This window comes from Cyprinus carpio, chromosome B7 (assembly GCF_018340385.1).
Source record: "Cyprinus carpio isolate SPL01 chromosome B7, ASM1834038v1, whole genome shotgun sequence".
Classification (NCBI taxonomy): Eukaryota; Metazoa; Chordata; class Actinopteri; order Cypriniformes; family Cyprinidae; genus Cyprinus; species Cyprinus carpio.
Genome location: NC_056603.1, coordinates 35,327,826 through 35,344,295, shown reverse-complemented (window position 1 = coordinate 35,344,295; position 16,470 = coordinate 35,327,826). Strand labels below are relative to the sequence as shown.

General features: G+C 40.8%; 1 protein-coding gene across 1 annotated transcript; it reads left to right on the top strand.

The window, feature by feature from the left end:
- The first annotated feature begins 1,665 nt into the window (after positions 1-1,665).
- penkb (proenkephalin b) lies at positions 1,666-15,934 on the top strand. Its single transcript, XM_042728427.1, has 3 exons — positions 1,666-1,807; positions 1,969-2,109; positions 14,787-15,934. The coding sequence occupies exons 1-3, from the start codon at positions 1,802-1,804 to the stop codon at positions 15,420-15,422; spliced, it is 783 nt and encodes a 260-aa protein (XP_042584361.1). The 5' UTR covers positions 1,666-1,801; the 3' UTR covers positions 15,423-15,934.
- Positions 15,935-16,470: the final 536 nt, after the last annotated feature.

Below are 16,470 nucleotides of genomic sequence, written 5' to 3'. Positions count from 1 at the left end.
ACACACACACACACACACACACACACACACACACACACACACACACACACACACACACACATATATATTATATATATATATATATATATATATATATATATATATATATACATACATACATACATAATATACTTTTTTATACATTGTACAGTTTTTATATATTTTGAAAAAAAAAAAACACTTTATTCTTATTTCTATCAAATTCATTTTTCTACCTGACAAACAGACGCATGCAGAAATGCACTATATTCTATAGTTTTGTATATTTTGGGAGAAGAAAAAAAATCTCTATCTTCCATATATTTTGTTTTCTTTTTATTGTTTTCTTTTTTTTCTTTTTCTTTTACATTTATTATTTTTATTATCATCATCATTTTCATGCATGTGTATGTACTTAATTCGTTGTTTCTGTTTGTTGTTGCACTGTCAGATAAGGAATTAAGGACCACCACATAACAACACATGTATGTAATATTTATATGACCATTAAAGAACTCTTGATATCTCCCCTACTGAAACATTTGGTGCAGGATTTGCTGCTAAAAGGAGGGTATACAAGTCACTAAATTCAATGGTTCAGTTACTCCACACTGTGAATGGTTAACCTCTGGTGTGAAACGTGAAAATTATAAAATAATAATATAAAACTGTTTTATTATTAGTTAAGTCTAATTAAGTTTGTTTATTTGTGAGCTTAATTGGAACCAACAAATTTTATTGGTAATCAATGCTGAAATATTGTGGATATTTTCACAACCTTATACCTTGCTACTTCGTTCAAGAACAATCTGATTTGCAGACATAAATGTGCTTTGATGAAAAGAAATAAACCGCTGTCACACACTGCACATTGTGCATTCACCATTACCATTAGGATTTAGTTCAGCATTTACACATCAACTAACAATAAATGTAAGATGATTGTATACTATAACAGTCGAAAACACATAAAACATCACTGCGTACCTCCCTCAGTCAATTATTTTTCACGCATAATATTGTTATGTTTTGTCAGGAACTATGGTGAACGTGATTTCAACAAGTGCAACATGTTCCTGGAACAACATTCCAATCAGCCAATCAGAATTGAGGGATAAGTTTACAGGAATTGTTCATTTTAGTTTTACAACCAGAGTTAGGTGCTTCTACACCCTTGTTATTCAACCATCATTTCCTTCTGATTTTAGGAATAAATTATGGGTAGGTTTAAGTTTAGGGGTAGGGATTGGGTTAAGTCTATATTTTTGGACAGTAATGTTGATCCAAGGATCAACAAAAGATGTTGATCCAGGAACATGTCTTACTTGGCAAAATCACGGCGACCAGGAACTATATCTTCTAGTGTAAGAATTTCACTGGATAAATTAGCTTATTTTTGTGTAGTGCTTATATTGGTTTTGTAAGATGATAAAATATCCCCATATGCCGCTATACTCCCCCCCCCCCACCCCCTTATTTGAGAGCTTAATTGAAACCAACAAATTTTATTGGTAATCAATGCAGAAATATTGCGCATATTTTCACATCCTTATTCTTGCTATACTGTAGGTCCAAGAACAATCTGGCTTGCTGACATAAATGTGCTTTGATGAGAAATAAACCGCTGTCAAACACTGCACATTGTGCATCTCTCTCTCTCTCTCTCTCTCTCTCTTTTGCTCTCTCTCCTCTCTCTCTCTCTCTCTCTCTCTCTCTCTCTCTCTCTCTCTCTCTCCCCCCTAAACACTCAATCCACTCTAGGGACTAACGCACACTTGTACGTTTAGTATTGACGAAACAGACTGGAGTAACTGGCACCGTCATGAAGGTTAGTAAACCTGCTGAAATACAAAATGTTTTTATGGTATTTCCAGTGATGTGAATTGCGAAATATTGTTAATTTTTGTTTTGTTTTCATGGCACAAATTTTGAATAAATTTGTAGGAAGCATTAAACTGAGTGTAATCTGTAATTTCTTTACCCCCACAGACCCTGACAGTTCCCGTAAGATCCAGGTGGACACTGTTGCTGAGCGCGTATCTGACGCTGACTGCAAGCGCGGACTGTGGCGAAGACTGTGCGTACTGCTCTCAGCAAATGCCTCTCCAACTCATAAAAATACACTCAATAGTAAGTCTACTGTTTTAATACAAGTACATATATAAATAAAACCGCGCATATGTGAAGAAAACGGAATGAAAGAAGGCTACTTTTGAATTTAATCCCGTAAAAATACAAAATAGTCAAAGTACCCTATCGATGTCTCCTGATCTGAAGCGCCCTTTTGCTGAAGGTTTACCATTCATTTTTATTTAAGCTATTTGCATACGTTTGCCTAAGTCTTTTTATATTTAATTAAAACAAAACAAAAAAAAAACATAATTTCGTTAATTATTGCAACACTCTTGAGAAACGAATTTATCAGATAGTCATTGCAAACCATTATTAAATTAATTTATTAAGGAATTCATCTCTAGTGACATTCGAAAAAAGCTGGAAGATGATATGCATCAGCTCTTGCTTAGAAAAGTCGAATAGACAGTCGAACTTTTTCTAAGAACAGTTCATTAGGCCTATTCATATGTTTATAGGTAGCCTACTATATAGGGTCTATGATTAGCCTATTTATTTCAGCAGTGGGAACAAATATTGTGAATATAAAATTACATTTTACAGCGATTTACATGGTCAGGATAGAAATTTCACAGACATATGCATAGGCTATTAATGTGATCAAGAACTGATCTGAGAAAAAAAAGAGAGAGAGAGAGAAAGAGTCTGAAATCGTGAACCGCACCAGACTGTTTGTGAGACAGATCACCACTAGGGTGCACTAATTTGCCCTAAATCCTACCTTAAAGAACAGCGAGTTGAGTCAAAATTGCGTAGTCGGAACAGAAAGATGTTCTCCGCTGTTAATATTAATCACCTATGGCTGAAAAGAATAATGGCGTGATCAAGTAGCCTAATTGAAATTTTATAGCAGAATCTTATTCATCTTAAAAAAAGCTATAGGCCTACTTTATTTAAAGCAGCAATTCATAAGATCTTACACTCTCTGTTAATAATTTTCATCTAAATAAGTCTGGAACTCTTGATCTCCTTGAAGAAAAAAAAACCTGAAAATAAGTAGGCTAAAAAAAACCACTTCTACTTATTTAGTATTGCTGACCTTTGTCTAATTTCAGTAATGACTTAAATTGTGTGATATGTAAATGAAACTATTTGTGCCTACAGGTCATGAAGAGTAATTCAGTTTACCTGAAGATTACTGTGAATAAACTTTGTAAACTTTACCTGCACAACGAAACCATGCAACGCACTTAAGTACTCTGTTTTTCACTTTGCACACTCCTTTCTGTCCTCTCCCTTCCACCTATATCATGTGTCTTCAATACATTCCGGTTGTCTCGCAACAACGCTCTAACATCACTCGCAGACGGCAAAGCAATCTTGGTAACCTGCGTTCTATCTGTACATCTTCTACTGCACCTCTTTCTTTTTCTGTTGGACTCTGGAATTGTCAGTCAGCTGTCAACGAAGCTGACTTCATTTCTGCTTATTCTTTGCAATCGACACTCAGCATCTTGGGCTTGACTGCAGACCTGGATTCATCCAGACGACTCAGCAACCCCAGCTGCTCTGTCTAACAACTTCTCTTTCGCTCACACCCCTCCGTCAGGTTAGGAAAGGTGGGGGCACTGGTCTGCTCATTTCTGACAATTGCAAATACTCAACCCACTCTCCCCTATGCAATTATAACTCATTTGAATCTCATGCGATTACTGTAACAGCTCCTATAAAACCAGGCAACCAACTTGACTTAATTTACACACGCAATTGTACTGCAGACAACATTTTGGTAAAACCCCTACACATCTTTGACCATTTCTTCATTACATTTAACCTACATCTTCCTACCTGTGTGCCACCAACCACTCTACCTGTTACTTTTAGACGAAACCTGCAGTCCCTTTCACCCTCCTATTATTTTCTGGTTCTAGTTATTTCCCATAAACTTTAGTCATCATATTCTTGTCATGAGTCCCTTTTAGTCAGAAAACACTTCTGCAGTCCATTATATTCTTTATTCCACGTCCTATTAGTCCTATTTTTTCAATGTCATTTATCATATCCAAGCTCTGTAATTCATATTTTGAACAATTAATAAGCAGATGTTCTACAGTCTCAGGTATTTGGCACTGGTCACAAAACTCAGTTGGATGTTTTCCCATGAAGAGTGCCATTTAATTTATTATGCCGTATTCTTAATCTGGTCATAATAGTCTCTTCTTTCCTGTTTCCTCCCTTATTTTCCACAGTGCCAACTCTTTTTTTGATCAAGTATAAATGTCTTCCTTTTAGTTCTTGATCCCACCTTTGTTGCCATTCTTTAATAATTTTTCCCCACACTATACTCTTTCCTTCTGATCTTGAAAGGCTGATGACTGCTTCTATGCTCGCTTTTTGCAGTGCTTTCTTAGCTATTTTGTCTACCTTTTTATTTCCTGTAATACCCATATGTGCTGGGACCCACATAAATATAACCTCATCACCTTTATTCTTTACTCTTGAATAGATTGACATAACATCATAAAAAAGCTCCTGATGATTCTTAATTATACCGGTCTTGAGACTCTGCAGTACAGAGACAGAGTTGCTGCAAATTAAAGTTCTGTTTAACTTCAATGCCATCAAAATGGCAAACAGCTCAACATTATATACACTTAAGTGATCTGAAGTTCTCCTACTCATTTCACTCTTCTGGCTGGGATCTACAATTGCAGCACTTGTAACTCCTGTTATTGTGTCTTTTGATCCATCTGTAAAAACTGTAATACCTCCAAATCCACTATTGGAGTGTCAAACTTCCACATAGGGATACTAAGCCATACCACAGTTTTACAAAACTCCTTTTCATATACTCCCAGGTCATGTGCAGCATCATCTCCTGTCCAACCAGAACTAAATTTTTCCCCCTTTCCCTTTTCCCAATTGTCTTGTAACACTCTTTTGTTTGGGTGACTATCTATATGTCCCTTCAAACTAATCCAGTAACTTACAAGCAGCTGCTTCCATCTTAGGCTCACCTGCCTCTACCTGCAATGCTGGTGATGTTCTCATGGCTCCAAGACATAATCTCAATGCCTGTGCCTGAAGTTTGTCCAGCCTCACTAATACTGACTTTGCTGCTGATCCAAATGCCTGACTCCCATAATCCAACCTAGATCTTATTAGGGAAATATTATGAATTAAAATCTGCTCCCCACTCCACTCCAGTAAGACATAATTATTCCTATACAGTTTCAGTTTACTATCTTTATTTTTCGTTCCAGAAAAAAAATATCACTTTTGATTCTTCAGCAGAAAACTTAAAACCCCATTCCATTCCCCACTTTTCAACCTGATGTATTCCTTCCTGTATTTTCTTAACTACATATTCCAAATTTTCCCCACGTTTCCAAAGCGCCCCATCATCTGCAAACAATGATCTATTAATGACATTCTGTACATTATTAAATATATAATTTATCATAACGGAAAAAAATGTAGGACTTATAACACTCCCTTGTGGTGTTCCATTTTCTACCTTATGCTTATTTAAAATATCTGCTCCTATTTTAACTTGAATTGATCTACCTTTTAAGAAATCTAAAATCCAAAAAAAAAAAAAAAATTACCTCTTACTCCCATTTTGTGTAGTTTAATCATTACTTCTTCTTGTTTGACGGCAGATCACAGACTTATAAGTGCATTACTGCCACCTATCTCTCAAATGGACCATTGACACTCTATCTACAATCTTACTTAGGAGTGTCAATGGTCCATTTGAGAGAAAGGTGGCGGTAATGCACTAATAAGTCTGTGATCTTCCGTAAAACAAGAAGAAGACGACACTTCAGCGCTAGCTGAAGAAGAAGTCACAAATTTTGCCAAAGTAAATTAATTTAAAACTCTGACATCACCTTTAGGCTGTTTTTATTTAGTGATGCACACACACACACACACACACACACACACACAAAGATAAAAAAAAAAAAAAAGATTTTAATTTGTTTAGACAAAAAAAAAAAAAACTTGGAGTGAAAATAACATATTTTTCAGTTTTGGTTGAACATCATGGATGTGTACTTGTCAATGTGTGAAAATTTAATGTAAACTGAATTATACATTTGTTGTGCTGTTATTTGTGCTTGTTATGGACTTTTAGTGTTTAGTTGTCAACTTGATTTTGTTTCCTCTTGTTATTTCCTGATTTTGTTTTTATGTCTTGATAGTTAATTTACTGTTACTGTTAATTATTAGTTAATTTGTGTCAGATCTTGTCGTTTCAGTGGTTTGTTTTGTTTTGTTCCATTTATATTCATTTTGTCTTGCTTTACTTTGCTCTGCTCTGTTCTGTTTCTGTGATTCTTTGTTCCAGTGTTTTGTTGTACTTTTGTTATTTTTAATGTTATTTTAACATTAAATCTGAAATTGGATTCTGCACTCTTCACGTTTCTGAGTTAACCAAACTTTACAGAAGGCCTGACCAATAATGAATGCAGCAGAGGAACTCATGGGCTTTCAGCAAGGTATGAACACCATCGTGGCCTACACCAAATCATTCTTTGGTCTGGCTGGCTATGTGGACTTGGAGGGATTGTGTGCTCAAAAAAAAAAAAAAAAAAATCACGATATGTCCCAGCCCTGCCGATTCCACTGTGGTGGTCTGTTCCTCTGCTGTGGTGCTCTGATCTGCCAACAACACTGTGGTCTCTTTCTCTGCTGTGGTGATCTTTTTCTCCGCCATGGTGGTCTCTGTCTTTGCTGTGGTGGTCTGTTCCGGCGGCACCTCCATGGTCTCTTGTTCTGCAGTGGTGATCTCTGCTCCATTGTGGTGGTCTCCTGCTCCCCTGTGGTCTCCAGTTCCTTCATTGCCCCAGAGTCCAGGCGCACACTCACCTCAAAACCCTGGCCTATCGTCAAGTCATCCATCTGCTGAAATTTGGTTCTTGTTTTGTTGTCATTTGTCATGACAGGAGCTATCCCTGGTATACAAATGCCATATATAAACCCTTGTGTTCACCTTGTTACTGAGCGTGTTTACATGTACTTTCTTAAATCGGGATTTATACTTTCCGCGAGCCTCCGCTGACTGCGCGCGCACCTTCCCAAACGGATGAGGCTTTTATACTTGACGCATTCTATTTTTTGAAATGACAGGGGGCGACGAGTAATTGTCCTCTAAAACCCGTCGGGAAATCACTGGTGAGAAGAAGTCATTTGCCAGTACAAGTCTTGTGATGAACGAGTTGATGAATTAAGATTTTCTTTATGTACAAACTTAAAACAATCTTAAACTATTGGCTTTATTTGCATCAAACACAAGACAACTTTAAGCAAATAGTGTATAATTAGTATCTAATTAATTCTAATTATATTTTTATACGATAAAAGTACTTCAAATAAAAAGCCTTGAACAAACTATGCAAAAAACAAACAAATAAACAAACAAAAACAACCCAGACAGCAAGCAGTGTCAGCCCAGATCTGGCCCACATGTGGCCCGCATGGATTTCATGCGGGCCAGATGTGGGCCGGATCTGGGCCAACACTATGTTGCTGTCTGGGAAACAAACAAACAAAAAAAAAAAACTATGCATTGTTTTCTGTCAAAAAGCACCTGATGGAGTTTGAACTTCACATTAAACTGCTTCTGTTTCACACAAATGCCAGCACAGACGTGCATGTTCGGCTAGAATCACCCTGAACTCGTGCATCTTCGGATGCGGAACTGCGCGAAAAGTTATGGATGACTTACACCTGTTTCACACATACTCCGTCTGCAGTGCGTATGCAGTCTGTGTGCATTACATATGCGGCGCAGAAGCAGCATGGACTCATTGTGCTTTCACACAGGACACGTTTGCAATCCGCTACTGATCCGTGGCTGTTTAGGCCACAAACACAACATTTGTCCATTATTTTGATTTCAAACCATGTAAAACTAAAAAAGATTTTTCAGTATTGTGATACTCTTGAATCACAGTACAGTAACAATCTTTCATAGACATTAGTTCAAATTCAATAAATATAAACAACGTATTATTCATGCATTTGACTTCTAGGTTTGTATAATAAGTTGATCAAGCAAGCAGCAACACATTTAAACACAACATTTAGCCTACTTTTCTTGTTAGGCTATCACAAACATTTAAAATTAAAACTCACCGCTGACAGAAACAGTCGACTCTCACGCCTTTTGCATTTAAATCTTTATTACAAGCAATCCCACGGGTCTTAAAGAACTTTGTTTTTCTGCCTCCATAAAAGTGCATATATTATGTTGCCTTGTTTATCTAAATGTCCACTTTTTCTTTTTTTTAAACCTAGCCAAAAAGTTTTTCAGATTGAGTGCAGCTTGTTACAGAACCGAGTTCTGATTTGCCAATCACCGTTATTCGTGAATTATCTTAAGTAGATAATTGTAACATTTAATTTGCATGATAAGGTTTACATAATGCACATTATTAATCCAAAGGGGATGGTAAGTGGGGATGGTGGTTTGACTGAGGGGATGCTTTTTGTAATTTTTTTCAACCAGGGGGATGCCACCCCCCTCAATTTGAGCCCTGGTTATACACATATAAAAACATGGACATAGTGTCCGTGACGTCATCCGTAGATTTCCGAAGTGCGTTTTTGAAGCCTAAAGTAGGAGGATGCCCCCCCACCCCCCCCAAAAAAAATATTTTTTTGAACTAGGCTGTAAACATGTTTTTTTTCTGCTGTAAAGTTGGGCATTTTAACATGGGGTGTCTATGGAATTGACTTCCTTTTGCAGCCAGCCTCTAGCGGCCAGTTGACGAATTACAGTTTAAGTCACTTCCTTGTTGGCTTCACAACAAAGAGCATCTCGGTAACGTATGTAACCATGGTTCCCTAAATAGGGAACATGATGCTGCAGTGATGCCACTGTATGGGAACACCCTTTGGTGTGACGAATGTCTGAAGCATACGTAAGCATAGTATACCTGCGTGCCGTGCGCTATTTCGCTCAGATTTCATGGACTAAGGAAACGCTATCAAAGGTACAGAGCGGCCCGAACCACAGCATCTCGTTCCCTATTCAGGGAACCGTGGTTACATATTAGATTAGATTAGATTAGATTCAACTTTATTGTCATTATGCAGAGTACAAGTACAGAGCTAATGAAATGCAGTTAGCATCTAACCAGAAGTGCAAGAATATAGTGTTTTATATACATAAAAAGTGCAGAATAAGTGAAGCTATGATTTACAGAATGTACAGTGGGGTTGCTATATACAGTATTGAGCAGAGTATATACAGAATATAAATGGGAATGCAGTGGGGATTGTATGTACATTATGAACAGAGCAATGTAGGATTATATATCCACATTATGAACAGCAGCAACGTGAGAACAGTGGTAATAAATACAGTTGGATGAGTGTGCAAAAGTATTGTTAAAATTAATTCTATGCAAAAACAGTAGTGCAATTATATTTTTATAGAATAGTTTTACTGTGCTTTGTACAGTAACAACTTAGTTTACAGTGCGATAACTAGAACAGTGTGCAGTATGTGCAAAATATGAGTAGTGCAAATACTTGTATGTAAAGTACTTTGACCAGTGCAGTAATAAAGTAGGTGCCGGTTAGATTGGTGGTGTGGTGTTCAGAAGGGTCACGGCCTCGGGGAAGAAGCTCTTCCTGAGCCTGCTAGTCCGAGAGCGTAGGCTCCTGTAACGTCTGCCGGATGGAAGGAGAGTGAAAAGTCCATGGTTAGGGTGAGAGGCATCCTTGATGATATTTCTTGCCCTGCCCAGACAGCGCTTGTGATAGATGTTCTCAATGGAAGTTCACTGGGTGCCGGTGATCCGTTGAGCAGTTTTCACCACTCGCTGGAGTGCTTTGCGGTCAGATGCGGAGCAATTGCTGTACCATACTGAGATGCAGTTTGTGAGTATGCTCTCAATGGTACAGCGGCAGAATTCCACAAGGATCCTGGGATTCAGGTGAACTTTCTTAAGGCTCTGTAAGAAGTAAAGGCGCTGCTGTGCCTTTTTGACCAGGGTGGAGGTGTTATGGGACCAGGTGAGGTCATCAGAGATGTGGATGCCAAGGAACTTGAAACTCGACACACGCTCCACTACAGCTCCATTGATGTAGATGGGTGTGTGTGCATGACTCCTAGTCTGCCTGAAGTCCACAATGATCTCCTTTGTCTTCTGGGTGTTTAATTCCAGATTGTTGGTGGCACACCACACAGCTAGGTGCTGCACCTCATCCCTGTAGGCTGACTCATCGTCGTCCTTGATCAGACCTACCACCTTGGTGTCATCTGCAAATTTGATTATGGTGTTGGAGCCATAAACAGGAACGCAGTCATGGGTGAATAGGGAGTACAGGAGAGGGCTCAGTACGCAGCCTCTGTGGCACGCCGGTGTTCAGGGTGATGATGGAGGAGGAGAGGTTATCTAATTTAACAGACTGAGGTCTGTTAGTCAAAAAGTCAAGAATCCAGTTGCAGATGGATGTGCTGATTCCAAGCTGGCTGAGCTTGGTGATCAGCTTGGGAGGGATTACAGTGTTAAATGCAGAACTGAAATCAATGAACAGCATTCTCACATGTGTGTTTTGACTGTCCAGGTGGGTGAGGGCAGAGTGAAGTGCCATTGAGATGGCATCCTCTGTTGATCTATTGCAGCGATAGGCAAATTGAAATGGGTCTAGTGTAGCAGGGAGACAGGATTTTAAGTGGGATGCAATCAGCCTTTCAAAGCACTTGGCAATGATGGGGGTGAGTGCAACGGGACGGAAGTCGTTAGGGACCGAGGCAGTGGAGTGTTTCGGTACTGGTACGATGGTGGAGGTTTTGAAGATAGTGGGGACAGTTGTTTGGGCCAGGGACAGATTGAAAATGTCCGTGAAGACCTCAGCCAGTTGCTCCGCACAGGCTTTAAGCACACGACCAGGTATTCCGTCAGGGCCAGCTGCCTTCGTGCATTCACCTTACGCAGAGTGGAGTAAACAGCTGAGGTGGAGAGTGTGAGGGGCAGTTCACTGGATTGATGCTCAGCTTTGAGTGAGATCTCCTTATTATTTTTATCAAAACGAGCATAAAAGTAATTGAGCTCGTCAGGAAGGGAGGCAGAGCTGGAGGGGGGCACAGTGTTAGGTGGTTTGTAATCCGTGATAGATTGTATGCCTTGCCACATACGCCGGGGGTCTGAAGAATTGAAGTGTTCTTCAATCCTCTGTTTATGTGCGAGTTTGGCCTGGCAGATACCCTTCCTCAGGTTGGCTCTGGCTGAGCTGTAAGCCTCCCGGTCTCCAGACCTGAAGGCTGCATCTCTTGCTTTGAGCAGGAGGCGAACCTCTCTGTTCATCCAGGGCTTCTGATTGGGGAAAATTTTTATTTTTTTGTGTGTGGTCACTCTGCCCACACATCTGTTGATGTGCTCCAAGACAGAGTTGGTGTAAATGTCAATGTTAATCTGAGAGTCACCAGTTACATCTACATATGTAACTGGTGATGCCTTCCCCCTCGTCGAGCTCTTTCAATAGCTCCGCCTGGTAGGCCTGAAGCACCGCCATTGAGTGGAGCATGGCCGCTGCCTGACCTGAAGCCAGAACGACTTACCGAAAAGGTTCGACGTGACTCGACGCACCTTCTATGGAAGGAGGGGGCGAGACTTCCAGGCCGCGGCTGAATTCGGCATGAGATGTTCAGCTAAAGTCTCTTCCACCAGTGGCATCGTTGCATAACCACGGCCCGCCATGTCAGCGATGGTGGCGAAATCCGCGGGCCGAGGCGTTTGTGATACGTGCTGAATATGGCTGCCTCCTGGACCTCAGAACCTCCTGGTGGCTGAGCAGGTGCACGGCTAGTTGGAAAACGGTTGTCCAGCTTAGACTGAGATTGGGTCTGAGCCACGTCCACTTCCCAATCCAGCCCCATCTTGTCCACCGCGTGGGTGACCACATTCAACAGCACGAAAAGCTTGCAGCGTCCGCACGAATGGGAAATGCATGTGTCAATGTCACTGCGTTTCATTGTATAGGATCCTGAAGCATGTTTACAGCAGGATTTATTCCAACAGGATGCACATCGGGCCCCGCTGCTAGCAACAAAGCAGTAGTTTTGTGGGCCTTCATAAATGGGCCGTCTTTGCCAGACCCTTGGGCCGTCTCTCGAATCCTTTAAGGCTGAAATGCGCAGAGTGTCTGAGGGGGCGCTCGGAGTTGTGGCTCGCTCCAATGCCGTTTGAGGCACATTCTGTGGCAAGACAGTCAATGTTTGAGCCTGGGGAGTGCAGTGAGAAGGTTGGATGCACACTAGCAGTCCAACAGCGCTCTCTAGTTGAGGGCACAGTCCCCGATGAACAGCAGAAGGATCAGGTACCGCTGTTAGGAGCCTGAGGACGAGAGGTTTTTGCAGTTGAGCTCAGGTCCAATCTTTTCCGCTGGTGCTGGTGAGCCAGTGGATAAGCCCTAGGACCCCAATCCTTACGAGGGGGTGCCATAGGTAATGGCTATTCCCGTGGGATGCCCCGTTGGTGGTGTGAAGACGATGAACACGAGTGCGCCGCCGGCGTCTGACATCACTCCGTTTCCCTGGGCCTGCGCGAAATCACCTGGTGGAAAGCGGCTGATTGCTGCTTCGCTGCCCTGAATTTCTTCACCACCGCAGTGACTGCCTCTCCAAACAGTCCGTCCTTGGAGATCGGGGGATCCATAAGAAAAGACTTATCTTTTTCCTTTATATCGGTGAGGTTGAGCCAAAGGTAGTGCTCAGCCGTCACCAATCCTGTCTTCGAATGGCCGACTGCTCAAGCTGTGTGCTTAGTGGAACATAGCGCCAAGTCCGTTGCCCGCAGAAGTTCCTTTACAGTCTCCAGGGTGATGCCTTCCCCCTCATCGAGCAATTTCAATAGCTCCGCCTGGTAGGGCTGAAACACCGCCATCGAGTGGAGCATGGCTGCTGACTGACCTGAAGCTGAGTATGACTTCCCGACGTGGTTTGACATGACTCAACACGCCTTCAATGGAAGGAGGGGCCGAGACTTCCAGGCCGCGGCCGAATTCGGTAGGAGATGCTTGGCTAAAGTCTCTTCCACCGGCTGCATCGTTGCATAACCACGTCCCGTCATGTCAGCGATTGTGGCAAAATCCGCAGCCGTGGCATTTGTGATGTGTGCTGAATACGGCTGCTTACAGGACCTCAAAACCTCCTGGTGGCTGAGCAGGTGCACGACTAGTTAGAAAACAGTTGTCCAGCTTAGACTGAGATTGGGACTGGGCCGTGTCCACTTCCCAATCCAGCCCCAGCTTATCCACCATGTGGAGGACCACATCCAACAGCTCGCTGTAGAAAGGGGAGATGGGTCTCTCCTATCCGTCAGGAGGGAGAGATCCGCATGTGACGGCCAGTAAATCCTCAGAGTCCGAAGCCACGGTGGACGAAATGTCGTCGTTATACAGCCCGCAGCCGAAGGAAATTGCATTGCAATTGCATTACGATGACGTCACCGCAAAATTGAAGTGACCTATGAAAGGGAATGGGAGGTTGACGCTTGGTTATACTTGACGCGTCCGCAAGTTCGCTTGGGTGTATGCGGAAAATATTATGTCATCGCGGTGTTGCCGGAAGTTTGCTATGAGTGCATGTGAACTCATTTCACATAGCGGTGTGCACGGCATTTTTTGTAACTTTTCGCGCAGCTCCGCATCTGAAGATGCACGAATTCAGGGCGATTCTAGCTGAACATGCACGTCCGTTCCGGTGTTTGTATGAAACAGAAGTTTAAACTCCATCAGGTGCTTTTTGAAGGAAAACAATGCATAGTTTGTTTGTTTTTTACATAGTTTGTCCAAGGTTTTTTATTTGAAGTACGTTTTATTTTTATTGTATTTAAACCGATTATGCTTAATAAGCCAAAAACGCACTTGTGGTAACCCGTTTTCTTTTATCGGAGTAAGGTCATAAACGGCGTAAGCATAAACCGGTCACAACAGGTAGTTATTTGCCTCCTACTAAAACACGATAATCCCCTTTCTGTTGGCTTATTGAAGTGAGCATGTGATACGTGACAGGAACACATCGTTAGTGCAGATTTAAGCGCATCTACACCGAGCAAAAGTCTTGCAGTAAAGAAAGAAGGAAATCACAAAAGCAGACTTTTTCATGACTCAGAAAATAATAAAAGTGTGTTCTCATCACGTGCAGCAGAAGTAGAAGTGGTTCAGTCACAATGCTGCATTTATAACTGCATGAGAGGATAATATACAAGCTTTAATTTTCCCGAAATGTTGCAAATTGATATGTCGCAAGCTTAATTTAACATCACAACTGACAAATGTATGGAATACTCTGAGTCAGATACGCAAATTATTATATTTTGATTATTTATAACATTAAAGAATGAGTAGGCCTAACTGGTCCTGCTCTCTCCATGTTTCTGAGTTCACCAAATATTATATCATTTAAAAATTGATGTTTGTGTATTGGAGAGACTAGGGTATTGGTGTATTTTGTTCAAATTCAGTATGTCACTCTGTATTAGTGTTTCCATGGTTTCCCACAAGCTTAGCACACACTCTACACCTACTCATCCCCATATCACCCAAAACACACTCACTCATTTGCATATTGCCCAGTTATTAATTGGGAGATGAAGGCTGAGGGAGAAAAAAAGCAAGTGTTTCATATCCTCTTTTAATGTTAGTGTCTGGGCAAAAGAGACATCCATTAAGAATTTTCTGTATGTCTCATTGATTATTTTTCATGTTTTTCATAGGAATGTGTGGTGGAGTGTGAGGAGCATCTGAATGCAGGCAGTTCTTGGAGTTTGTGCAAACGTTTTATGCTGAATGCTGATAACACTCCTGAGGGTAACCGAGCATCCACAGAAATGGAACACTTGGACACCCAACAGCACCCAGTAGACAAAAAATACGGTGGCTTCATGAAGCGGTATGGGGGTTTTATGAAGCGTTATGGAGGCTTCATGAAGCGTTATGGAGGATTCATGAAGAAGACTGCAGAGCTCTATGGGCTGGAGCCAGAAGACGTTGACCATGGCAGAGCAATCCTGACTAATCATGATGTTGAAATGCTGGGCAATCAAGTTGAGTCTGATGGTGAGAGGGAGGAGGCGGCTCTGACAGACGTTCTTAATTCAAAGGGAGAAGCACAGAGTTTAAAGGTTATGGGAAAACGTTATGGGGGCTTTATGAAGAGGGGACAGCTTTATGACTTGGAGAGTGGGGTTAAGGCACAACAAAAACGATATGGGGGCTTCATGAGGCGTGTAGGTCGACCACAGTGGTGGCAGGAGTCTAAACGCTATGGAGGCTTCTTAAAACGCTCCCAAGAGGAAGATGAAAATTCATCAGAGATAGAAAAGAGGTATGGTGGATTCATGGGATATTAAGATGATATTTTCTGCTGTGTCCTAGTCCCCTTCCTCTCTAGCCCCTTAGATACCACCTGAGAAGCGAAAGAGGAAACACGCTTTAAATGCGCTCATAATGTTTTAATGAAGTGTTTATGTCTTTATTGTGGTGACATGATTTAATATGAATTAGACCTATTAAAGACCTCAAACCATGGATATATTGTCTTAACATTACATATTGAATCTGAATTCAAATTTACATTTACAAGTTGTGTATCAGATTTTATTAATCAGGATTACCTACTTCTGGAAAATGCTGTATCACAACTATTTTTCTTTTTTAACACTACAATTCTGGTTTGCATGAGACATTCATTCAGTCTAAAGAGAGGAAAACTTTTGAGAAAATAAGACATACATTTACTTCTCCATTACATTTCGATTATTTCTTCACAACAATTGTCTTTTACACAGATGTATATTTTACTGGTTACCAGTCTGAATATTGTCATTTGCTGTATAGCTTGAATAAACTGCTCGAAACTGCACTAGAATGTGAGTCTTTGATAGAAATGTCTTTTCTTTTTTTTTTCTTTTTTTTTTGTGCACAAGACATCAGCATTTTCTGTCTGAGGTTTGTGCCTCAGCAGCCTTTTGTTAGTGAGTAAAAGCAAGTTGCATTACCTCTTCTGAATTGTGCTGAGATTATGTTGTCGTCTCTGGACCAAACAGGTTTATTTGAAGTGGAAGTGTATTTGCATGTTTTATGATATGAGTTAGAAGTGAAAAGCACTTCTACTAATGACATGACTATCATGAAACTCATACAATACCTCAAGGCAAGAGGTAGTACACTTTCAGGGGGACTTGAATTTGTGAAGCAGTTGAAAAAAAATATTATCCTGCATAAAAAAATCACCATGCAAGGTCTTTATTATACAGATTACAGATAAAGCACCACTAGTGTGAGGAAGCAATAAATACAGCATGTTATCACTGTCTCTATTTGAATGTATTTTACACGTGGCATATCTAGGCCAGATGTCTCTTACCTTTGATCCTAACCATGACCATAACCATGTGA